Source organism: Perca fluviatilis, chromosome 3 (genome assembly GCF_010015445.1).
Source record: "Perca fluviatilis chromosome 3, GENO_Pfluv_1.0, whole genome shotgun sequence".
Lineage (NCBI taxonomy): Eukaryota > Metazoa > Chordata > Actinopteri > Perciformes > Percidae > Perca > Perca fluviatilis.
The window spans coordinates 15,634,133-15,660,981 of record NC_053114.1 but is presented as its reverse complement, the minus strand read 5'-3'; the positions used below and the strand labels follow the sequence as shown (position 1 = coordinate 15,660,981).

The following is a 26,849-nucleotide window of genomic DNA, read 5'->3' as shown; positions in this document are numbered from 1 at the left end:
CTATATAAAAGTGTTATCAATAACACATTTAACTTGTCCTTCCTTTTACATCACATCTAGTATTGTGTGTCTGTGTGTGTGTGTGTGTCTCTGTTCTGTTCAGTATGACTTTGCTGTGACATCTCACCCTCTATTAAAGCTGGCAAGAGGATGAACGAGGCCAGAAGAGGCAGCAGCTTTTGATTATGGTCTTGCGTGACCGGGGCACCACCCAGACCTGGACTCTGTATGTGTGTGTTTGCAGGACAGAAATAGTTTCTCCACAAACATGCATGTTTCCAGTTTAATAGGGCTCCGAGTCTATCGTGGCCTCATGCTATCATGTCATCAACTTAATTGTTCTTTCCCTGTACAGCGCTCACATGCAGGAAATCCCTGCCCTGTTTAAAAGTTTCACGTCTCTCCTATGGGCTAAGGATTTATAACCACAGACAGGAGTGTTTTTGCCTTGTTGTATAAATGGGCAAAAATAGACAGCAACATAAATCCCCCCCCAAAATATGCTACATTTCATCTCACAGTTCTAGCTTCTTCTTTACTCTTTTGTAGCGAGAGAAAATAAGACATTGCCTCTATATCGCATCTACATACTTTAGGCTGCTCACGGTGGTCCACTGGGAAAAAACATTGCGACTGTAACTTAACAAAGGTCAAAGCATGTGTGGCTTCTTTTAACATCTCAGTTGAAAATGCTGTAGAGGGAATTTTTTCCTGAACTGTTCTCAAAGCATTTTTTTTTCCAGCTAGTGACAGGAATAGTTGTTTTAAATGACTCATGGAAGAATTAGCAATCTGATAAGATCTAGTGGATATTTTGGTCTGTTTTTACTTTGGCATGCCATCTTCCTGCCCCCCCCCCTCCACTGTCACAGAGCAGATGTATTCTGGTCGAAATAAAAATAAACTTTCCATCCATTAAAAGAACACTAATCTGATAAGAAGCAATACCCACAGGCACACACCTTTTTCCCTTTTTCACAGGGGGTGTCTTCTCAGCCAGAGTAGTAGAGTAGAGTTGCAAATGTTACTACTGTATATCTTATGTCCTTTTTAATTGTAACTTCAACCTGCCTAATGGACTACAGATGGAAATTAGCCCCTGGGCTACAATCTGGCATTTTTACGTGTACTGCTGTACATGTTCATCAAATGTGCATTGTCCTGAAATAATAAAGATAAAGATAAAGAGGTGTGGGCAGGTGTTTCTGTCTAATTTCACATCTGCATGATGTGCGTCTCTGTGTTTTTACATTGAGTCCAAGTTCTTTGTTCAACCAGAGCTGCTGCTGTGTTAGTTTGTCCCATGCTGCTCCCTCTGCAGTGGGGAACCAGGTCCAGCTCGGGCCAACCTTATCAGGTGTTTGAGTGGGCTGCAGCTTCTGACAGGAATTACTCAGCCTGTCAAACTGTAAAGTGGATTCATTGAGCCGTTGAAGTGTGGTGATATTTCAAGCCTTTTTAGTGGTATAAATGGTGATTTGTTTTTACTTTCCCTGTGCCCCGAATACTAGCCTTGTAAGCTAATCGGCGGTCCACGCTAGCTTGTTTCAAGCTACAAACAAATTCGATTAGCATGAAAACATGTCCCAGAGAGCAATCGAGTGGGTACACATCTGTTATTAACCCCTAGGTTCGTTTTGAGCCAGAATTCTGTCCTTTAAGATGCCCGTTATTACAGGGATTTTGATCATCTTTAGGGAAATGTTACATCCATTTGTAGCCCTTATAGCTGTGTGTGTGTGTGTGTGTGTGTGTGTGTGTGTGTGTGTGTGTATATATATATATATATATATATATATATATATATATATATATATATATCTATCTCTACAATTTTTTTTTTTTTTTACAATAACTGAAGTATCTACATCCTAAACTTTTACTGTATTAGTATTCAAGACAAACAAACCTACTCCTCAAGCAGGGCTACACAATTAATCACAATTTTATGGTAAAATACCACTCTGAACTAAGTATTGGGGCGCTGCAGAGATGTCCCGGCCTACAAGTCATAGTTTACAGGCTTTAGAAAAAAATCTTTGTTTGGGACAGATCCTTGTAAAAAAAATCACGGCATGATAATTTCAGTATATTTTTGTATAATAATGATGCAAAAATGATCATTCCCTCCAATATCGTGAATCATATCGCATTTGCAAGATCAGTCAAAAATAATCGCATTTAGATATTTTCCTCCTAAAATCAGTTTTAGAGCTTCTCTCTGAAATGAACGCTACAAACTCTTACATGCTGTAACCAAACCATCGATTGAGCTTTGTTTCAGCATTTCATGGACAATCTCAGGCCTCTGCTTTCACTCAATTCTAGTCATTTTCGAACCATCAGAGAGAGTCGACAAAAAACAATCCAAAGATTAAACTCCCTCTCTCTGACTTTGCCTCTAACAGAACATTATGTTCTCCTCAATAACTAGGAAAGCAAACCCCAAGCATCTTTCTTGCCTTACTGCTGATGCTGTTTGTTTTGGCCAGGATTAAGAGTAGAAGTGTTATCGTTGGACGAGCAGGATGGGTAATTAGCGCAGTCCAAGTTCCGCTTGTCCTCAGAGGAAACCCTGACTGCCCAAGAGCTGTTGTTTAACTGTATGAAGCTAACTGGACTCCGCCCAAGGTAACAAAGTAGGAAAATGTCTTTTATATTTGGATCACTCAGCTTTAACAATCCTATATTAAGCCTTAATAGATGACTACTGTAGCATAAATGTTGGAGAATGTATGTTAAAAACGTTAGACTCCAAATGTACACCCAACTGTAACAGCTGCTTTTCCAGCTTTTTTCTCTTTCTACCAGTACCAATAGATGAGAGGCTGGATTTTGTCCCCTCAGTATATCTATATTCAGTGTATTCCTGGCTACCAGTGAAGCTTTAAGTAATCTGCCCACAATCCCTTTAGGAATCCTATGGGGTTTTGTTTTAACAAGCTCACAGTGAGACACACACATGACCTTTTTGTGGCCCTCTTTTAGTAGTTCACTAGAGTCAATGTAAGTCTGCCTTAAAGCTTCTTTTACTAAGCCACGGGCTAGAGAGATAATACCAGCCCCAAAGAACTGACATCAGAGTTCTTTTGGGTATTCTCCCTCCTTTATATTTGTCTTGATGTTTTTTCTCTCTCTTTTGCAGATCTGCATTTGTTGTTTTTCTGCCTCTGTTGGATTTCTCTTTCATTAGAGAATGATATTTATGTTCCAATACAAGTCAGCCTGTTTGGACACACTCCATCTTTTAGACTTGAGCATCTGTGTGTCTGTGAACCGTAGAGTGTAGAAAAACATGGACTTGGCGTATGTGACGTCATTCAATATGTTCATGAAGGGACATATTTTTAGTTCAGGATTTGGATATATCACTTGTCACCATCTTTGTCAGTTACTGGATCCAGAAAATCCAAATTTGGCTAAGGGCTGCAGCCGGGGGGGAAGAGTTGATGAGAAACGTGTGAGCAGCCAAAGCATTGCAGAGTGTGATAGTCTAAGACACCTGTCAATCAAGCAAACATGCTCCAAACATGCATGTGTAATTTCCATTAGGCTATATACAAACACACAATTGTATTCACAGTTCTTCAACAAAACGCACCGTAAACATCGTTATGGTCCGACATTTTGAACGTTTCTGACTTCATGATAATTTACAGTAAAAATGATTTCTAAAGCCTTTTGTTGAAACCTGAATTCCTTTTGTTTGCATATACTTTTTACAGTGTATTGTTTCCAGTGTTACGCTGCTCTGCTGTCGGCATGTTTATCTTGGCAACCCCCATGCTCATGGCATTCATGTGCATCGTAGTGCATGTGCTTTTACTCCAGAGAATGCAGGAAGCCCGCTGATCAAAACATTGCTTTAGGGACTGTTCGTTATTTATTTAAGGGGCCACCGGAGGAGTTTTGGGACCTTTCGTCAAAAAAGACTTGACCCTCCCTTCGCCGACAATAAATTTAGTATGACCCTGCAAAATGATTAGAAAAAGAGGCATGACCCTCCCCAACATTTCATTGATTCCTTCTATACCGGTTTGCGCTTGGTAAAGACGTACAGATGCCCATTGTTTGTATACAGCTATGAGATACGCGGTTTAACCTCTGCTTTCTCATCTGACGCATCCCACTCCTCTGTTATGGTGTGGTGGCCATTTCAGTAGATTTACTCACTAACATTGTTGTGGAAACACAATAAGCATGGAAACTAAATGCACACTTCCTGCATTACTGCATTACTTCAAATACTAAGTTACTCCTCTAGTAAAGTAGTATTCACATGAAATAAAACAATAAAACATTGAGACCATTCAACAAAGCACACATGGGTAATAATCACTCGCCAATCGTGGCACGGCTGTCTTGGAACGCAATAGACAGGCGGTGGTGGAATAATTCAACTAAAATGTAACCGTGAACGATCAGTGTTCGACCTACAGTCTGTTGAGATGCCTCTCCAAACGCAGCGCAATCACACCATAAAACGTTAAGACAAGTTAAGAAAAAAGATCCGTATTTTGCCGTAATCAAATGACACGAAGAAAAAAAAAAAAGTAATCCACAGCGATCAGTAGATCCACAAAAAATGTCACGGTGTATCCAGCAAGGCCTATACGCGCGTCACATTCACCAGCCAGCTCCAAACAGGTGAACGAGGCCTCTCCACTTCGCCGTTTAAACAAAGTGGAATAAACGTATAAAAGTCCAAATATACACAAAACGCGCAATCAAGCTGAAATTTATATACATGGCATTTAGGAAACCTTTACTGGCATGGCAAGACGTCCAGTGCAACAGTCATTTTGCAACAGTGATTTTCGTTTTTTGCGTCCTGCTGCTCCCATCGTCAGCCAGGTAATTTTTTTTTTTTTTTACTAAAGCAGTATATGAAATCCGATGTATTAGCTACCACCATTTAGTTGTTTTGTGTTATTTAAAATATTTATAAAATATCTGGCCATGCCAAACGTAATAATTTTTTAAACAATGCAATTACCCGTTGCAGTGCTCCTCTTGCCCCCAGTGCGGTCAGACCCATCTGCTAGGGTGCTGATGGGGGGCCGAGACAGAGAGCTACATGGAAAAATATACACCAAGCCACTTTGAAATGTTGTCTTTTCATGAATACAAAAGTTGGGTGCCCCCCGACTTGTTTTTTGAGAAAGAAGATTGATGTTCTCACAGTAACTAAAGTGCTGTTTGAGTTGACCAACAGCTGGCGTTGGTAGCACTTCTCTGAATCCTTTTGTAAATGTGACTAACTTAACATTTGCATATGCATGTTTCATGCTGTAAACAGCCAATTAAGGAAGGTCATCAGACATATACACACACACACACACACACAGACACACACACACACACAGACACACACTCCTTGACACACAAGTCACCCTCTGTTAAGTCCTGAAAGCTTCCTCCACCCCCACTGCCCAAGCAATATTTGTGTATATATAGGCATTTCTAGGAACCTATTGCTCAGTCTAATAGGTCCCAAATGTCTGAACTCCATTTAGAGAAAATGGTGCATGTCTGCTCAGATGGAGAGGGGGAGGGGGAGGCTAAAGATGGAGAGATAAATGGGGAGTAATAGGAAGATTAAGAGTCAGGGAGAAAAATGAGAGAGAGAGAGAGAGAGAGAGAGAGAGAGAGAGAGAGAGAGAGAGAGAGAGAGACTCGCAGGGTACCAGTCACCATCAAAACCTGTCACCAGAAAACCTCACAAGGGGGCTCTGCGCACAAACACACACACCACATACAATATATATACGGACAGAAAGGCATTGCAATGTGATGCAAAAGCTCATAGAACTATAATGAACGTGCACAGATTGAGACAGCATGGACATACAGAAACATATGTTTGCATGCATTAGCAGGCACTTGTATACACACACACACACACTTGTATTACAAACAGCAAAACATAAAATCTACCCATGCACATATTGCCGGCAGGGAAGGACGCAAACACGATTATGTATAGCATATACTGTAGCACCAGTAATAATGAGACAAAACAAGTATCCAGACACTTTTGAAATAATTCATATTCACACATGGCTCAACACACGCACGCTGACTCACTGGTGTGTTAACGTCTTGTCCCTGACACACCGAAGTAAACCAAGGATTCCACCTGCCTCTGCTGCACAGCTTCTAGAGGCAAATATTCTGGGGACACCACACATTATTCACAGCTCACACATCCCGCTACGGGGAACAACTGCACGCACGCATGCGTGCACGCTCACAGACACACACACACACACACACACACACACACACACACACACACACACACACACACACACACACACACACACACACACACAGAGCAGGGTGATGGCTGTCTTGACAATCAAATACAGTGATCCAATCCACAAGCATCACCATCCTCATTTCCATCCTTGCCTCTGTCAGTATTTACCACAATAGCTCACAGAATAGTCTAGACACTCGATAAGCAAAGCAAGACAAGGATGTTTCAATATTCTGTGGCACTATCCAGTTGTTTCGTGTTTGACTTGTTCTGCCATTTAGAAGTCTCAATAAAAAAGATACTGTGAGCTTTTGGTTTTTAATTTATTTTGTAGCATCAAACTTGAAGGAAACCTCACCCTGTAATACATTTTGGTAATCTGAGTGATACATGAATTTGTTGCCTATGGGGTTATAAGTACAGCTCCCAAGGCCACTTGATGAGAACGGTGAACAGTAGCACCCATGTGTATCACTTGCATACCCTAGTTAACAGATACAGATCGCTTTGACTGCACAGTAGCCATCACCAGCGCAAGGCATTTACAAAATGTGGGGCACACAATGTCAAAATGGTGTGGTTGATTTGACTGAAGTTAATTTGTAGCATTCCGTTAGGTTTCTGTTTTTTTTTTTATAGTTTGCCTAATCTGCTATTGATGCCACAACTTTGAGTGACGCAAGAGTCTATCACATTTTGCACATTGTTTAAAACTGCATGTTGAAGATTAAAAACATATCTGCGGATACAGAGAAAGCATTTTGTGGGAATGGCATTGGGCTATCTCTTTGTGTGCCACTTCTATTGAGTTTTTGAGTTCCTCTCCTCTCACTTTTGCTCTGTGTGCTCTGTGTAGGGCACGAAAATACCAAACAGATGGGCAAAGTGCATTTTAAGGTCAGGAAAAGACAAACATGTCATAGTGCCCACTGTGTCCTGTCCCTGCACTGCTTTTTGTGGTTTATTGAGGCTATTATTGGTGGAGAAATGTGTATGCTGGGAACTGTTTCTTTAGCGGTTTTAATAACAAAAAAAATAGGGAGTCTTCATTTTCTTGCTGTTAGTAACAATGTGTCCCAACAGAATGAAGGCTAATCTGTTAACTGGCAATTTCATGTTCGAGTAAATTAGCCACAGCTACATCAAGCATTGAGGGGGACTTGACCTCACAACCTGCGGAATAAAGCCAGAAAAAGACCCTATCCGCCTACTGCTACTAATATCCAATCAGCCCACGCAAAAAGCCGCAAAATAAATGCTAATGACAGAGCCCAGGAGGCTGTTGGTGAAGCCTGACACACTGCCACTCACTAACAATACAGTCATTTAAACTGTGGTCAGCGAGGTTGCTGCTTATCAGAGAATGCACAGAGATGGCAAAGGTACTTGTGTGTGTGTGTGTGTGTGTGTCGCGTGTCGCGCGCACACACACACACACACACACACACACACAAACGCATTTCACATACACATGCACAGTCTGTCTTACTCTTGTCTCTCCTCACATACACATGCAGTCCAATTATAGAGAGAGGATTGAGGCCTGGGCCCTGCGCTCCCAGTGACCTTGTTCCAGAACAGATTGATGAGGCGCTGTATCACCCCAGCAGATCAAATAACTCCTTTCTGGCCCTCATTACCAGGACAGTGACATTAGTGTTGCACGCTAACACACAGTACCGGTATCAAAATGGCTGTTGTTTTTGAATAAATAAGAACAGAGGTTTTGTATAAATCAAATATTCCAAGTGCTGCCATCTGCTGAAAAGGTCTTGTTCTTGGTCTTGTTCATGTTCTGGCAGAAACCAGAGTGCTGGAGTTTGATGTGCCGGGCTAGTTTTGACAAATTGGTTGCTGAATTTCATCGTCATCTCTTACGCGCTCCTTTGCTTTAACTGTTTACTCAATTATTCTGAACTTTCACAGTATATGTAATGCTTAATTTTTAATTTTTTTTTAGTTTTTAAACCTCCCTGACTCATTTTTCTCATCTGGATTCCACAGTTCCTCCCCAGTTTGTCAAGCGGCCAGACAACATTTATGCCTATGAGTCCATGGACATCGTCTTTGAGTGTGAGGTTTCTGGGTCACCGGCTCCCACTGTCAAATGGGTCAAGAATGGAGATGCTGTCATCCCCAGTGACTACTTCAAAATAATTGTAAGTTAATTTGGCACTAAAGTGTGGCACCGTTCTCCCTTTTCTGCACTGAAGACATTGTACTAGCAGTATGTGCATGATTTTGAATCAACACAGTGTCACAATGAAGAGTATGAGATTGGTTGAAAATTCTACTTGTAACATTATTAACTGCTTGTCTTTGCCCCCCTCTTTTTTCTCCCCGCCCCTTCCTGTTCTGTAGAAGGAGCACAACCTGCAGGTTCTGGGTCTGGTCAAGTCCGACGAGGGTTTCTATCAGTGCCTGGCAGAAAACGACGCAGGCAACATCCAGTCCAGCGCCCAACTCATCATCTTAGATCACGGTACGCCACTCGCCATCACAAATCAGATGTGTTAGTTAACAAGATCAAATTGATTCCTAATTGAGAAGACGACAAAAACGCACACAATTGATCAAATGCCTCGGTGATTCAATAATTACTGCCAGGAGCAACTCAGAAATGAATCACGTCTGATCAGTTTTGCTCAGACAGCCAAAACACTACGGTTGTAAACGCAAGCTTCTGTTCACAGCCTTTTGAACATCAACAGCAGTCTCACCGCAACGATCATCGTTATTATATTATTTCTTACCATCTATGAATCACAATCGCTGGAGTTGTTAAAGGAACACGCCGACTTATTGGGAATTTAGCTTATTCACCGTAACCCCCAGAGTAAGACAAGTCGATACATACCCTTCTCATCTCCGTGCGTGCTGTAAGGCTGTCTGATGGCTCCAGCATTAGCTTAGCACAGCACAGATCCTGCAGGTAACTGGTTCCAACTAGCCTACTGCTCCGAATTGTGACAAAAGTGACAAAATAACACCAACATGTTCCTGTTTACATGTTGTGATTTGTAGAGTCGCAGCGTGTACAAAAAACAACTTAACATGAGACACGGCCATCTTCTATCCCTAAACAAACCGGGAACTATATTCTCAGACAGGCTTGCTGCGAGCATTTCACTCCACCCAAGTACTATATTCTTCCGCCTGAGAATATAGTTCCCGGTTTGTTTACGGTTAGAAGATGGCTGTGTCTCATGTTACGTTTTTTTTTGTACACGCTGTGACTCTACAAATCACAACATGTAAATAGGAGCATGTTGGCGTTATTTTGTGACTTATTCAGAGCAGTAGGATTACTGGAACCATTCACCTGCCTGTTCTGTGATGGCCTGCTGCCGCTGGAGCCGTCAGACAGCTTTACAGCACGCAGGGAGATGAGAAGGGTATGTATACACTTGTCTAACTCTGGGGGTTACGGTGAATAAGCTAAATTCCCAATAAGTCGGCGTGTTCCTTTAAATGCTAATAAAGTAATCTTTTTTTTTTTATCTTTGTTAAAATACCAACTACAATACTACATACCTGTAGCTCAGAAAGTTCTAGTATAATGTTGTTGTTTTTTTAGAAAAAGCAATAAAAAAACGATCTCTGCAAAAATACGCTTTCAGCATAGGATTGTAAAACACGAGCTAGCTTGGTAATACGGTGGGTCTTCTGCTCTCTATACAGTTTTCCTCATTTATAAACACCTAGCTGTATTTTTGGAGGCTGTGCACATCTGTGAAGGTGTGAAGAGTGAGAGTGTGTAGTGAACAGTGAAATGAAACCACTGGGATCTTGTTAAGCCAGAGGTGACTCAGAGGGAACAGAATTATATCTGGGGCAAACGATGCTTAGGTTTGCACACAGCCCATTCCACATCTAGTGTTACAGAAATGTTGTGAGGAGGACGTCAGCAAAGCTGACTCGCATAACGCCTGTGCTTGGATGCGGCATCCTTAGACATTTAAAAGGCCGAGCGGTACCTAAACATGAACTCGTGTGCTAGTAAAGTGAGAGCGCCTGGATGGCTGCAGCATAGCCTCTCTTGTTGTACATTTTCCTTTAAAGCCAAAGGAGAGGGTTGAATGCTAATTCCCAGTGTGGAGCTGCTGAGTGCAGATTACGACAAAAGCAGACACCAAGAACAGTAGCTAGTGGCGCCCCCCCCAAAAAAAAAAGTGCCCCCGAAAATGCAAGCAAATGTGGAAAATAATTTGAACATCCTAGTTCTTGAGGTAATTTAGTTTCATTACCTCTGATCACTAGAGAAAATGTAAGAACAACTTAAACGTGAGATCATTTGCACCGTCAAAATGATCTTAGTCTAACCCACAGGGCTAGAAAAAAAAAAAAACTCTCCACATAACAATAAAACAACAGGACATTTAAGATGATAACCAAGACGCAATTTCACTGAAAATCATAATCTAAATGAAACAAGGTGGAAAATGGAGGAACAATAACACAACATGGCGAATGAACAATCCTAATACAACACAAATCAGAGTTTTTTTTGTGTGTATATTCTCTATATTACATTCACTACTTTAGTGTGGACTCAGACTCTCCCATTTTGTTGAAGGAGACAAAATTTAATCAAGCGTGAACTCCCTCTCGCTCGAAGCAGGTGGCTAATGGATTAGCATAGCAGTGTCCAACCGGTGGCCCCCAGCTGTGTCACCCCTCTGATTGGAGGACAGCAAGTCAGAAATAATGATGACCTGCAGCCCATTGTGTATTTGTGTTTGACACCATTCATAAGGGTTTTGCCACTTTACATGGCCCCGAGTCGTTCCTGTTTTTGTTTGAGTTGAAGATAAATGGGATGAATTACTGCAGCAGCTGGCCGTTTGCCCTGAGCTGGGCTTTGAAGAAATTAATCTCTGTTTAATCCAAAAACATCACAAAGAATCTGAGTGTATACCTCAGTCTTTGTCACCGTCCTACTAATCCAAACACACTTAGCACCAGATAAGTCTCCTGTTGATTCATCAGTTTACTATCCTGTCATCATCCGAGTCTCAGACGATAGATCTAGAAAATAACAAAGTCGCAGCGATGCTGTTAATTCTTCCTGTACATTATTGATGTTTTTGTGCTCGTACAGACATCCACTGCAGCAATCTCCACAAACGCTTGCTTCACTGTGTCAAGGTAATTTCCTCTCTCGGAGGTGCAATAGTGAATCAGTGAGAACATGTTTGAAAATCAGCTCATTTTCTACAGCCATTAGTGTTTTGTGGGTACGGCTCTGTGATGTGAGATTGAAATAATCTCTTTTAAGTTCTAGTAGAGTTGTATCTCTCTCCTGAGAGTCTCTCCTTTTGTTGCATTCTTCTCTCTTTCCTCCTGGACACATCCAATTCTACAGCCATCTGCCACCCTTTTCCCCACTTCCTGACACTTTCTCTCTTCTTGTCTTTCCCAGCCACCTGCTCTCTGTGATAGTCCAACACACTGGGCTTTGTGTTAATTGTGGTGGCTTGAACATTCCTCCTATGTGGCTACCCCGTCACAGCTGGGCATCTTTGTCCACTTCCTAACCCACTTTTTCACAAACACTCGCCCTGCTCATTGCTGCCACTGTGTGTTGTGCCCTAGTCAGGTATCCCACACCTGCCAGGCTTGAATCATCCTGAAACGGGGCCAGAAAACACCCTGCGTGTCTGTCGGCTGCCTTGCAGGCGGGGGAGATAAGCCAGGGACTTGCCACAGGGATAAAGTTGTCTTCACCCAACAGGGAAATCAATGGGGGTGACCTGCGTCTAAACACTCAGCGGCTGCACGTTGGCTAATATTCATTAGTGTTCCTAATCTTTGCATCTTGACACTGCCAGCTGCAGTTAAACGTGGCTCCACTGATGATTCCCGCTTGGGGGTGTTTGGAATGGAAAAAAGGTCAGCTGTTAGCATATGTACAGTAAGGCATCTTGACAGTTATTTATAGTGATATGTGCGCCGTGCATCAATAACTTTGGCTTTGAACTCCTGTACACTATGTGAAAATGGGTTAGTACAAGGACAAACTTCTGCAGAATAGGAAAAAAAAAAGCTTTTTCTTCAAAGTTTTATTTTTTTTTCATTTCATTTTGCTTCAGCAATCTTAAAATCTAGAAAAACAGATTTTTTGGGAGGGGAGTGGAGGTCAAAAATAGGACCGTTGATTGCAGTCTCCAACAATTTTCCTGGACATTCCACAGCCATGTGCAATATGGGCCAACTAGTTGCAAACAGATGTGGGTAAATAGGAGCACAAATTCCAAAAGTGGGCCTAATTATGCAGTGTACTGCAGGCCAAGTAAGTGCCTTGTAAAAACTGCCACATTCAGACGTCATCTTTTTGAAGAGCTGGAAGTTTGTGTAGTGGTACTACAGTATTTAGTTTATGTAAGTCATCACATTTTGCCATTGAGAAGGAAAGCAATCATTTCATTTGGTATGGTAAGACAAATACTAAATACTTTTCTCACATATAATTATATGTATGTTCAGGAAATGTCCTCACTAACGAGTTTGATTTAACAAATGCATACTGTATATGAGGTTTTATCAAATTCCTAGCAGATTGGCCCATTCTTTCCACACTAAATATATAAATATAACCACTAATAGCCATCATGATGATTCCCTGCTGGTGGTTTTATGTGTTTGCTGTCGACATGTAGACCTTATTGTCAAAACGATTGTGAAGGGGGTTTGTCAGCTGCAGAGAATATGCTATTTTAGGGATTGTCGTCACGTGTATTCTATAGATGTAGTGCAGCAACAATTGTCTGCCTTTTCCAGGCACATGATTATGTGAAGCATTGATGCGTTATACTGTAGTAGGCTGCAATTACAGCTTGGAGAGGAAATGGGTCACGTTTTTCAACTTTGAAGTTGTGCACGCCTAGACAAAGCACTTGTTTATACGATTGTCATCTTTCCATATACAGTACAAAGACAGAGACTGTGTTTGAAGTTTGATAAGGTGGCAAACTAAAATGTATGCCCAGTTTTTGCAGACGGGTTGCTTTTTGTCTAGTTCTTTAAGATCTAGAGCAGAGCTTAAAGACATATTAGTTTTAAGAATAGTTTTAAGGATAGCTGGAGTTGTTGCCTTCTAGAAGTGGAGACCTGCATACAGTATTTACATTTTAGAAACCGACATCCAGAATAAAAAAAGCCACTGCATGTTTTTTCAGCAATATGTATTCTCATTTTAACAATGACAAACCCAGGGCCACACACGTATGAGCCTAGGATTTTTTTACTAGATGCCCACTTGTCAATAACCGCAGTTTTAACATTTGAGCACCTACTGTAAAAGCTTAAAATGGAAATTGCAGACAGATCTGCATTTAAAATTGGCAAACAAAAGAGAAGTGGATGCACTCACTTTGCTGTATGCCCTTAAGTGCATGTTTTTTTTATGTTTGCATAAATTCAAGAGATGCACTTCCATTTGCATCTGAATACTTATTTTTGCTCCTTCCATATGCAGTGCTGGCTTTGATATGAAAATACTCCTCTGTCTGAGTTTGTCTGTCCCTCCATCTCTCCTCTTCTCTCCATTCCCACAGCTCACATGAATAATGTTTTGACATTTTGCCTCCTAGTGCCCAAGCCAAGTACTTCACTAGAGAGCCTGAAAGCTTGTTTGGGTGTACAAGCTCTGAGCTGTCAGGCTACTTTAGCCGCAACTGTTGCAAGTCAATTTCATTGAGGTGAATGAATGGGAGGCATTTCACTTAGTTAAAACTTTGGATAAAAGATAACCCAATAAAAAAGAAAACATCAGTCAATGCTTGATGCTGTGCAACACAGCTGCATACATTTTAGAGTCTTTATCCTGTAGGCTGGTATTCCTAGCTATTATTCAGGTAGTTTCATGGAGAAAGAAAGATGACACGCTATTTCTGATGCAAAATGCATTTATTTAAGCTTTTGTTGAATCCCAAGCTTAAACAGGCAAGCAGTCCACCTCGATCCCTCTCTCTCTTTCATCCCTTTCTCCTTCCCTTTCTCTCTGCTTCCCTCCTTCTACCTCTATCCCTCCTCCTCTCCCTTTATCTTCCCCTTTATCCAGCCATGCTGCCATTAGTTTTCCCTCCTCCCCCTCTTTTAGACCTGTGGCAGCAAACAGAAGAGTCCTGCCCCCCCTCCCCCTATCAGAGGTACTAGACCCCCACTGAGAGATGGAGATGCCTCATCACTGCCTGAGTGCTCACTGTGTCTGCTGGTTTTCCTCTCCCTCCATCACTCTGTGTATTTATGAGTGCAGGCATCGGGAGGGCTGGCACGATAAACGGACACGTGACGTGTGCTGTCCCCAAAGCTGCAGCTTGACAAAGTACAACAGGCACAGGAAGGTACTGGAAGGCTTATTTAGAGAGTCGCACATACCGTAACTTCATTAGTCAATCAATTAATTACAGCAGATGCTTGAGCACCAGACCTCCCTCTGAAATGGCACCGAGTCTCCTGCAGTATTTGCGGATGACTTCACGCTACCGTTAACAACCAAAAGTAGATACAAGCGCTGACTCTCATTCACTCTGATCTGGGCCAAGACCGTTAACACCTAATAAAGATTATGCCTCTAGAAAACTAGAAAAGTTTTATTTAGATGTCACTAATTTACAACGCATAAAACCAAATGAAGTGGAAGTTGAATCTTGCACGTGAAGACAAATTAATTAGAGGCAACGTGTAGGGTTCTGTACTGTTAGTATAATAACATATATGTTATCTAACAATGGTTTTCGAGCAAGACAAAATGAATCTATACATATTTATGTAAAGGCATGAATAAAGAAAAAGATACTAGAATACGAATGATGAAGGTAGCTACATTTTAGTTGTCTGGAGCACCAAAAAAAGCTGACTTAAATAAGAAATATGAACCAGCAAGAAAACTATTGGCAAGAAACAACCACAACATAAAAAATACAGATAAGAAGACGACTATAAACTGAACACAACCCAGCCAAAGAAAGATGTTATGGACCTGGTTGCCAGAAGCAATTCTGCTACACCGTGAGCTACAAAAAGCAGAGAAAGCTCCACACTCTTCCACCATATGTACAAAATGTTGTACTAAGCCTCAAAGAGGGCTGCATTTTCTGAACAGAACTCATATCTGCAGCAAATTAGCAACACAAACGTGAACTCGAATATTGAAGTCATATTGTATCATTTCAACACAAGCAGTAATTATTTCCACACGGACTACTGATACACATAAGAGACGGGAACACCGCAGCCTAGATCCACTGTTGTGTAGACATGCCAGCAGGAAGGCTTTTATGTACAAATGCATCTTAATGGTGTCCTCTTCTGATACAAATCATTCAAGAAGTACTTGAATTGATGCTGAATTGAAAGTAAAGGGAAAGATAAAGAGAGATACTAAGGAATAATAAGGAGGCCTCTGCTGTCCCAGTGCTGCTGTCAGTGTGGTATACTGTAGTAGCGCCTCTTTCTGGTGTTGAGGAAAGAAAGTCACTTCATTGTGAATACATCTAATATAAAATGTAACTAGATCACGAATAAACGGCAAAGAAACGGGTTCAGTCAAGTTTGAGTAGGCAGAGCAATAAAAAGAAATGTTTAAAACAATTCCCCCTTAACACATTCGTAGCAGACAAGCCACAGACAGGTATCCTTCCTCGACATCCCAACGCCACCCTTATTCCCTGTTCAAATCAGGAAGTGCGAATAGGCTGCTAAAAGACCCTTCCCTCCAGCCAGACTTTACCCGTACTGAATAAAAGCTCAGGCTCACTTCAGGGAATACGGTGTGCTCCATCATCTGCTGGCAGGGTCATGGCTGGGCCAGCAGGAATGAATGTGTAACGTTGTGAGCATGTGAATGTGTCAGCACAGCGCAGGGCAGCGCACCATGTTTTCTGTTGGCACAGTCTGCATCGTAAGTGTACCCTCAACAGCCGGCACCGGTGTGAAAATGTGACAGTTAAACAACATGTCATGTACTGCTGGGACAAACACGCATGCACACATATGGTCACACTTATTTTCCTGTACGGTGATGGCCTTTACGAGGGCTTCATGACATCACAGGGACACAAACTGATCATGTGTACTGATTAATCCAACTAAATCGTTGTCATTGTTCATTCAAGTCGGCATTCATGATGTCAAGGCCGCTCTCGCTTGCCTTGACTCTCCTTTTGTTTCCGACTGCATCTTTGTCACATACTAGATCAGGGGTGTCCAAACTTTTTTGAAAGAGTGCCAGATTTGATAATGTGAAGATGTCCCGGGGACCAATGGTCCCTTCTGGCATTCTTTTAAACATTAAATGTTACATACAAATGCACTGATCTATAACGATTTTTATTTTCATTGTCACCATTATCTTTTTTTTTTTTTTTTTTTTTTAATGGCAATGTAACCAAATAAATTAAAAAAATCATGCCACTCAGGCGTAAACAAATATATTAAAGAAAAAATTCTGCCTTACTTTTACATCTGTAGTCGGATAACCGAACACACTGTATGGAATACCTTAAACTTGAAGTTGATAAAAATCTTAAGCTCATTTTCATTTTAAACATGACTTATTATGCGTAATGCAAAGTTTAATATTTAAGCTTACAACATATGACTCGGGTCGGACCTTGGACATGCCTGTACTAGATTTACACGAGTGACTGCATATATATATATATATATATATATATATATATATATATATATCCATCCATCCATCCATCCATCCATCCATCCATCCATCCATCCATCCATCTTCGTCCGCTTATCCGGTGTCGGGTCGCGGGGGGAGCAGCTCCAGCAGGGGACCCCAAACTTCCCTTTCCCGAGCAACATTAACCAGCTCCGACTGGGGGATCCCGAGGCGTTCCCAGGCCAGGTTGGAGATATAATCCCTCCACCTAGTCCTGGGTCTTCCCCGAGGCCTCCTCCCAGCTGGACGTGCCTGGAACACCTCCCTAGGGAGGCGCCCAGGGGGCATCCTCACCAGATGCCCGAACCACCTCAACTGGCTCCTTTCGACGCAAAGGAGCAGCGGCTCTACTCCGAGCTCCTCACGGATGACTGAGCTTCTCGCCCTATCTCTAAGGGAGACGCCAGCCACCCTCCTGAGGAAACCCATTTCGGCCGCTTGCACCCTGGATCCGTTCTTTTCGGGGTCACCCAGCCTTCATGACCATAGGTGAGGGTAGGAACGAAAACTGACCGTAGATCGAGAGCTTTGCCTTCTGGCTCAGCTCTCTTTTCGTCACAACGGTGCGATAGATGGAATGTAATACCGCACCCGCTGCGCCGATTCTCCGACCAATCTCCCGCTCCATTGTCCCCTCACTCGCGAACAAAACCCCAAGGTACTTGAACTCCTTCACTTGGGGTAAGGACACATTCCCATACTGTACTATATATGTATATATATATATATATATATATATAATATAGTACAGGCCAAAAGTTTGGACACACCTCTTTCAGTGTGTTTCCTTTATTTTCATGACTATTTACATTGTAGATTCTCACTGAAGGCATCAAAACTATGAACGAACACATATGGAATTATGTACTTAACAAAAAAGTGTGAAATAACTGAAAACTTATATTATATATATACTTATATCTTATATTTTAGATTCCTCAAAGTAGCCACCTTTTGCTTTTTTTGATAACTCTGCAAACCCTTGGTGTTCTCTCAATGAGCTTCATGAGGTAGTCACCTGAAATGGTTTTCACTTCACAGGTGTGCCTTGTCAGGGTTAATGAGTGGAATTTTTTCGCTTATTAATAAAAAAAGCAAAGGGTGGCTACTTTGAAGAATCTAAAATATAAGACAAGTTTTCAGTTATTTCACACTTTTTTGTTAAGTACATAATTCCATATGTGTTCGTTCATAGTTTTGATGACTTCAGTGAGAATCTACAATGTAAATAGTCATGAAAATAAAAAGTGTGTCCAAACTTTTGGCCTGTACTGTATATATACACACACAGTAGGGCGGTGGATAAAATGCCTGACAGGAAAACTTGACAGCATAATGCAATCCGTTGCAGGCATCCTGCAACAGTTACTAATTTCATGAACTTTGTATTGTTCAATCTCTGTTGGAGAGGTGTCAATTCAACGCTATGGTCATTTTGGTTACACCTTACTTGAAGGTAGCTACATAACAGTGACATGACACTGTCATGAACGTGTCATAAACATTATAAACGGTCATAAACATTTATGACATAACACTTCTTTTAGTAAGTGTCATTCGGTTTTTGTCATGAAAAGTTAGGGTTAGGGTTCATGTGTCATGACCGTGTCATGACTGTCAGGACAGTGTCATGTGTTCATGACACTGTCATGACACTCTTATGTAGATACCTTCAAGTAAAGTATTACAGTCATCAACTTCAAATGTACCTGTTCTTTAACAGCTACAGCTGCAGGTTCTGTACACTGCGGGTACTATTATAATTATAAGTATCTCATCTTAACTTGCAGTCTTGAGTATTATTTGCTATTGGTGATTGGTGAATTGATTAAACAGATATGATAATATTGTTTTTTTTTTTTTAGAACATTTGAGTTATATTCATAAATGCTTGTGATCATGAAAAGGGAACATTAAAAACAAATCAGCGGCGTTTGATGGAGAATATTAATTATATGTAAATGTGAATATATCCCACTAAATTCTGCCTTGTAGCAAAATGTATTGAAATTCAAATTTGGGGATAAAACCCTGAAATGTGCACACAGGGTCTTGACTGAAATACACACACACAATCTCTTTGGTGTGTACACACACACACATCATGTTAGTGACTAGTGAATGTGTTCCCTCACTGGGGGCTGTAGGAAGTTGATCAGAGGGATCGTAGCCAAAATTGATTTGCGAAGAGCTGAAATCGGCCTTCGCCGAATTGCTGTTTATTGAGGTGCTGATGACAAAGTAAGTGTTTGTGTTGTGGCTCTGTCTCTCAGGTGTGTGTGTGTGTGTGTGTGTGTGTGTGTGTGTGTGTGTGTGTGTGTGTGTGTGTGTGTGTGTGTGTGTGTGTGTGTGTGTGTGTGTGTGTGTGTGTTTTTTACAAGCTGAGGCTCTCAGCACAGGCTGAACTTTTTTTTATGGGTTGTATTTACTCAACCGCAGTGAAAGGCTTTGCCTCATTTATAAATGGTCTGTCGCCCAAGTGCTAACTGCAAAATGTTACGGGTGCCTATTTTGCTCTTGTTTTGCACAGGAAAGCCAAAAAAAGGTTAAAAAGTGTCCTTCAGTGCCTGCGTCAGTGCTGTGTTTTTTGAAGGTCAGTGTTGTTATTAACACCAGTTTTAGGTATATGTATGTGTGTAAGATCTGCCTTTTTCCTGACGGTCTGTTTTTGCACACCTCACTAAAGCGTGCCCTTATTTACAATAAAACACCATCCGCCTCCAACACACTCATTCAGGATGCCGATCTGATGTTTTTGGACTTGGGCAGTCCTCTGGGTGCTGTAATTGGAAGTACCACATGGCACAAAAACATCACTTTCCCTTCACACCCTTCCCCTTAGCTGCAGGCAGCTGACCCCTGTAAGCGGCGCCACCAAAGCTGGAGCTTTTATTTTTCCTGTTAGCAGCCCCCGCTTCTCTCCACTGAGCCTCCCAGTTTCCATAAGCTAAAAGTAGAATAGTGAGTAACCTCACAGTGGGTTGTGGGCATCCCGCTGCCTGCTAGCAACGTGCGATAGCGGATTCTCAGTGGGTCCAACCCACGGAGGCTGCTTTATTGCTAGGAGTCTGATTAGCTGGCCTGTTTGTTAGTGAGTCTCCCAAGGGGTGTGCAGCTGCTCCCATTTCTGCAAACATCCTATTTGACCTTTTCAGCCCTTTCCTGGTTGTTCAGCTCCACTCACTTTATACATAACATGTTGCAAGTGCACGTAAACACACATACACACTGCTACAAAGAGCTTTCTCTGGAATCAATCACTTCCTCCCATGCTTGCTCTGTTCCCCTGGAAAGGTTGAATTGTATTTGTGTACCTCCAAAGTAATAAGATACAAAGCGGGGCATTGCAGAGGGAAAAGCTTATTTGCGGTCTTGGACGATAGTGGCGAAATGCTCTGAAGATGTGCAGCATCACTCGCTGTTTTGATCTGCTTGAAAAGGCGAGCCCAAGAGGCCTCGCTTCGCTCTCCCAGCCAGCATGTGGAGCACGTGATGCATATGATGCAGATTTGTCAAAGTGGGAGGGAGAGTCACACATCTTCATTTGCATACAGAGTCTGGGCATGCAGCTGTTGGCCCCATGAGCGTGCATGTTTCTGCAAGTGTGTGTGTGTGTGTGTGTGTGTGTGTGTGTGTGTGTGTGTGTGTGTGTGTGTGTGTGTGTGTGTGTGTGTGTGTGTGTGTGTGTGTGTGTGTGTGTGTGTGTGTGTGTGTGTGTGTGTGTGTGTGTGTGTGTGTGTTGAAGCAAGGCGTTCAGGGGAACAAAGCAATCACACCCAAATTAACTCACCAGTGGCTCAAGGATCAAGGGGGTACATGTGTTTGATGGTGAAGGGACGCTGTATGTACACACAGTGGATGATTAATTATTGATGTACCCGACCCCATTCAATTACTGTCGTCATTTCCAAATAGGGCCGTTAGTTTTCCCCCTACGCGTTGAGATCTGTGGTTAGTCTCAGTAGAATGTATATGGCCTTCTACACATTCCCACACGTTAAACCCCTGTGTGTAATGTTTATTTGGAGGAACCCGGAGCAGGAATTGACAAATTTTTAATGAATTTTAAATGATGTTAATCACTTCTCTGCCTTTTGGCTAAGATCAAGTGTAGTATCTGTTCTTATCAGTTTAATATCTGATATGTCCTCTATCAGGGGACATCATATTACATGGATTTTTAGCAATGGGAGTTGAAAAAGGGGCTTGCTCCGAATCACTTCGCACATCGACCCGGTATTGCAGCGCCGCCGGGAGCTGTGCGCCCTTCTTCGGCGGGTGGTGTTGGCGCAGTGGATATGACACGTGCCTTTTGGTGTGGGAGATCTGGGTTCAATTCCCACTGCGATACGTCAACCAATGTGTCCCTGAGCAAGACACTTAACCCATAGTTGCTCCAGAGGCGTGCAACCTCTGACATATATAGCAATTGTAAGTCGCTTTGGATAAAAGCGTCAGCTAAATGACATGTAATAATGTAATGTAATCAAAATTACCAGAAAGTAAATTGCCAGAGGGCCCAGAGTGGATGCAAACATACCATCATCCCATCCAAAACATAGCCATACAAATGCCTTCTTCTTGTTTATATAGGCTCTCAGGGAATTTGAGAATGTTGATTTTTGGATGTGAACAGCAAGACAAATATAGTAAAATTTAAAAGAAACTCTGCCATTTGACCCTTGTGTTGTCCTTCGGGTCACAGCACCTTAGTGCTTTTTTGTACAGCATTTTGGTCAGCTTAAGCGGTGTTTAAATGTGCTCTAGAAATAAACTTTACTTACTTACTTTACAAGAGACAGGGTTTAGAGAGCAATTCTCAACAAAGTAAACGGAAGTACATAACCCTTGTGTGGTCCTTCGGGTCCTGGTGACCCGAAGGACCACACAAAAGAGGAAATCTCTGCAGGGTTTCAAAGGGACAGCTTTTCTAGTTGTTAAACAAGATTTTAGAGGTCAGCCGCCTGATAAATGGATGGATAGATGGATAGACAGACCTCCCTCCATCCTCGGAAGAAAAAACACCTCCCTCCATCCTAGTGAAGCATTTGCTGCATCACCACGTGGATACTCGTGGATCGATCAGATGGGTCCTCTCACACTCCACTTTGTCTCTGCCACCGCAGGAGTGTTTAGGGAGCACGGAGACCTAAATACATCTGTGACCCACTCCAAACCCTTTTATAACAGCATTTATGGTCTGTGCTTAATGAGGCAGACGAGCTGCGTTATGCTGTTTTTGTCAGAATGTCGACCTACACACTTTCTGCGTTGTGAAGCACGCAGCATCAGTAGTAACAGCTGCCCCATTTTTCAATAATCTGTACATGACCATACGAGTTATACCTCTCAAAGTTCTCTTAATTTGCCTGACTTTGATGTGTCCCCTCTGTCCCCACCATCAGCATCTTCATCAACTAAAGCTTGTTCCAGAAAGAACATTGCAACCCCTCAATGAGGAGAACATTTCATTTTTGGGATTGTTACGTACGTATTTCTTTTAATTAATAAAAGCTTATTTCTCTCCCAGGGAACGTGCCAGATTTCAAAAAAAGTTTTCCATCGTGGTGAACATGCCCTAGAAAAGTGAGAGGGAGGAACCGTTGACTGCCTGCTGTTTGACATTTTTTTTGGAGAATGAGTCCAAGGCACAGAGTTTTTTCTTTTCGGATTATGTCAGCGAGTTGCAACACCTCGTCAGTTTAAGCCTTTGTGAGGCTCGAGCTGCACTTTAATCTTGACTGTCTCTGATTATGACAGCGAGAGGGAACGTGTGCAGTTACTGATACGCTGCACCAATCTGATGCTGTATCTCAGTCGGTTTCCCCTCGGCCAGTGATAAGGTGGAACAATGCGAAGTGCAGGAAAGTTCCAAAAGGGAAATCTTATGTTCCTAACAAGGGGTGCCCCTGCGGTGAAATTAGCAGCGATTTAATTATTTCCCCTTGTGCACAAAGCGCTTTTATCCTTTGTTGATGAATGTCTTGCATGTTTATTGTTCATATAATTGCTTTTCATTTAGTGTTGTATTGCTTGTAAAGCACTTTGTAAGTGTTGAAAACTGTGTTAAAAATTGAGTTTATTATTGTTCTCGACAAGTTAGTCGAGAGGAAACGAAGAGAACAAAAAAAAAGAAACCATACTTGGTTCACCCGCACTCCCCCATTTCTCTCTTCACCTCTCACTTTGTCTCCTCTTTCCGACTGCGTTTCTTTTGTCGATGCATGAAGGAGCTGTTCTGATGTCATGAGCTGTCACGCTTGTTCATCTTTCCACTTTTAAAGCGAGCGAGGGGTAAAAAAAGCAGCCATAGTTGTCAGCTGCTGTTCTTAGGAACCAACCGTTTTCCACCACATTTACCAATAAGAACCAATAAGAGCAATTGAACTATTCTGGAAGTGCATTTCTGACTTTGTTCAGAAGGAATCTATGATTTCTTTGTAATCACCTTCATGCACTTCAACCATACATTTTCTTACCACGCGACGTGGTGCATGTTCGTATGAATGACAAAGACTTCCACTTTGAATCCGACAGTCTGCTTTGTGTTGGGTCTTTTTTGAAAGCTCTGAACTAGGCTTTTTGAGTACATTGTTCATTCTTGCAGATAAAAGTAGTGACTCAGTAATGGACCATTAGCATTGTGCTGGATCTGTCTTTTATGCAGTCATCATTACCCAACCACATTAGACATGGAAACTAGTTTCTGAGAAAATCCATTTAGCAAAGGCCTGGCATGGCTTGTTGAATTCCTTCTGAAAAGGCTATCTGTAGTTACAGTGCTGTGGGTGCTTCTGGCAGATATCTGCGTTCAGTAGATGTATGCTCTCTTGGTGGAGGTGCGTAGTCTGAGCCACTGAGGTAGGCTCCCTTATCTGTGTACTCAGACCAGATGATGAAAAAACTCCTTGGCGTAACTTTACAGCCACACTCACTGGGGAGCACAGCAAAGGATTATGAGCACAAGCAGCACAAGATAAAAGTTTAAGGCTTTAATCAGAACTTTAATGCTACTCCAATTATTTTAATTTCAAAAAGGTCTTTGGCTTCCATTGAATATTAAGATGAATGCGTTGCTGTGCATGTCTTTGTCTTGACTGTTGTGCGTATTGGTTTCCCAGATTCATTATGCAGATCTAGAGTAACCTTCCTCGTTAAGCCTTAATGCCAGCCATTCATTACCTCTGGCACAGAGACTAATGGTACTATTAATCAGCTATGAATAGAGCTTGGCAGTGGCAGTGGGAGGCTGACACCTCCTTACAGTAACAATTTTAGGCATGCATGTACAAGACAGATTGTCAGAAGGACACAGAAAACTGCCCAGCATGTCAATTATCTACATCTGACAAGGTGTATAAAGATGGGAACTACATCTAATGGTCCTTTGCTTATCCCACAATGCATTTCTCAGCCGTCTTTACTGTATGTCTTTGTCTGACCTGACACTGAAGTGTGGTATTCCTCATTGCATTGGCCTCATCCAACCTCTTTTCTCAGTTCCTTTGTTCTGAGACCCACACTGGACAAATTTACTGAGAGAATTAAAGCAGTGTGACCTGTTTCCCTCTCTGGCCTCTGAGATACCTTTCTCTCTACAGCAGCACTCAAGCTCTGTCTGTTTGCTTTAAAATGATTCCTCAACAACAGTTCAGTACGCCCGTAGCAACAAAGCCAAAGTGAACTTTCTCTTTCTAAATATGTCTACATACAGTACATGTCCAAGAGCTTGGCTCCACTTTTCGTCATGCCTTATTCTTTTTGTCTCAGTCAACAAGCGGTGGCTCAACTCCAGGCGATGTAAACCTGCAACACATTTTGGACACATGGGATCCTGTCCTCCTTTTCCAGTTACATATGTCCAAATGTTTTCTCATTTAAAGGGAAGGTAAAAGGGCTTTAAAGGGAAATCTGGGTATTTGCCAATAACTGTCAAGCCTTATTTCTTATCTTATTTGTGAGCTGGAGCACAGCTTGAAGTTGTTGAGTACAGAAGGGGCCTTCTATGTGGAAGGTTGTCTCCGATACTAATTTGTGACAGTATTTGCTGTGTATTCTCACTACATATAATCCACTATGTATGCTCCTTGGATTGTGTTCTCTTCTGTGGTCACATTTTAGTAATGCAGGAAGTGTTTCCTCATCAACAAACAGTCTTCAAGCTTTTGTTCATCCTCTGTGCCTTTTTATGGTTATGTAGTGATTGTGTGTGTGTGTGTGTGTGTGTGTGTGTGTGTGTGTGTGTGTGTGTGTGTGTGTGTGTGTGTGTGACTATATTTGTGGGGTCCAAAAACTGGGAGTCCAGTATACTTGTGGGGTCCCGACAGCTTTGTGGGGCCAAAATGCTGGACCCCACAAGTTTAAAGGACTGTTTGAGGGTTAAGACTTGGTTTTAGGAGTAGGGTTAGAATTAGGTTATGGTTAGGGTGAGGGTGAGGGTTAAGGTTAGGCATTTAGTTGTAATGGTTAAGGTTAGGGTAAGGGGCTCGGGAATGCATTATGTCAATGACGGATCCCCACAAAGATAGGGCCAGAGTATTAGGAAAATTATGTTTTCTTTTGTTTTTGGCTCCATTCCAGCCAACTGGATTTGAAATGAAACGGTGGCTTTGAGGTTAGTGTTGACTTCCAGCTTTTAGGTTGTTTGAGGTTGTTGTCATCCATATTAGATATAGTGTAGGAGTTCTAGCCCTATGTAAACATTAGTCCCCCAATATTATTTCCTTAAACATACAGACAAGGTAACAGAGTTACACAACAGGTGTGTGTTTTAGGACCAACCAGTGGAATGATCTTGACTGGCCACACCAGTCACTCAATCCATCTGAGTCTTACTCGCTTACGACCAGACTGAAGGCAAAAATCCCCTGAAATAAGCAAGAAGTAAAGATGTGTCTGCTCCATCTCTCAGTTGTAGCGCCAGCCAGACGTCGACTTTTGCAACCAAACCTTATGATGAATTGATTTAGTTTTTTACTTTTAGGTTTGTTGTCAAATAACCTGAGATGACAGAGTATAGTCAGCACTTTAACCTCATAAATCATTGTTTCATTTCAAATACCGAGCCGACACAACACAAAAAGTGTTTTTGGAGTACACACACACACACAAACACACACACACACACACACACACACACACACATAAACAAACGTTCATTTATATGTGCTTAGTAAACAGGACACATAAACCTAAAGGTGAATTCCAGCGTGTGTGTGTGAGAGTGAGAGTGGAAGAATGTATGTGGACCAAATGGCAGCAAATCCTTCATATCTCTCCAATCCCAAAAGTCCGTGAACTCTGGGAATTTGAAATGCAAACAAATACCGACAACCGGGTGAGTGGTTAGTCCACATGCCATGACAGACAAAGGTTCCAACAGCCGCTTTGTATTTCCAAACAAATTCTCTGGTAATAATACACCATTTGTACACTCCACTTTCCTTGCTCCTTTTCCGTATTTTAGTTTTGCCCTCAAGTCAATTTCCTTGACCTGTAAACAAATGGAGATGTCATACAGACTTGACATTCTTTCCGTATGGTTTTGTTTCGCCCACTTGCCAGGCAAATGGAAAGCAGATCATGCTGAGTCCGACCGCAGATCGTTCCTCCAAAAAAAAAAAAAAAAACTTCAAAAATAACCACCAAATGAAATCACCCAACATTTCTGTGGCTAAGCTGTGGAATGTGACAGCAAAAGTGTTTAAAAGTGTGTTAGTCGAGAGAATCTAGACTTCAGAATAAATCTTTTCAGGGGTTGGGTTAGTCTGTAGTCGTTTCACTGTGTCTGAAATAAAAACGGTTTAATTCCCTGAAAACATAGACGCTTTCCTTGTGTGCATTTGAGGGGCTAGAAGGTGGCTTTGTCCCACGTCAAAACAAAGTCCACCTCTGTTTGACATGTAA

General features: G+C 41.9%; 1 protein-coding gene and 1 non-coding gene across 17 annotated transcripts in view; both read left to right on the top strand.

Moving 5' to 3' along the window:
* neo1a (neogenin 1a) overlaps positions 1-26,849 on the top strand; it is a 187,394-nt gene that overhangs the window by 126,387 nt on the left and 34,158 nt on the right. For all 16 annotated transcript variants that reach the window (XM_039794911.1, XM_039794909.1, XM_039794922.1 and 13 more), the window contains exons 6-7: positions 8,267-8,421; positions 8,624-8,744. In XM_039794911.1, coding sequence (XP_039650845.1) covers positions 8,267-8,421; positions 8,624-8,744 — 276 coding nt within the window. The remainder of the gene's footprint in view (positions 1-8,266; positions 8,422-8,623; positions 8,745-26,849) is intronic.
* LOC120556584 lies at positions 21,022-21,213 on the top strand. The gene has a single exon (XR_005638870.1). It is a non-coding gene; the product is annotated as a U2 spliceosomal RNA (small nuclear RNA).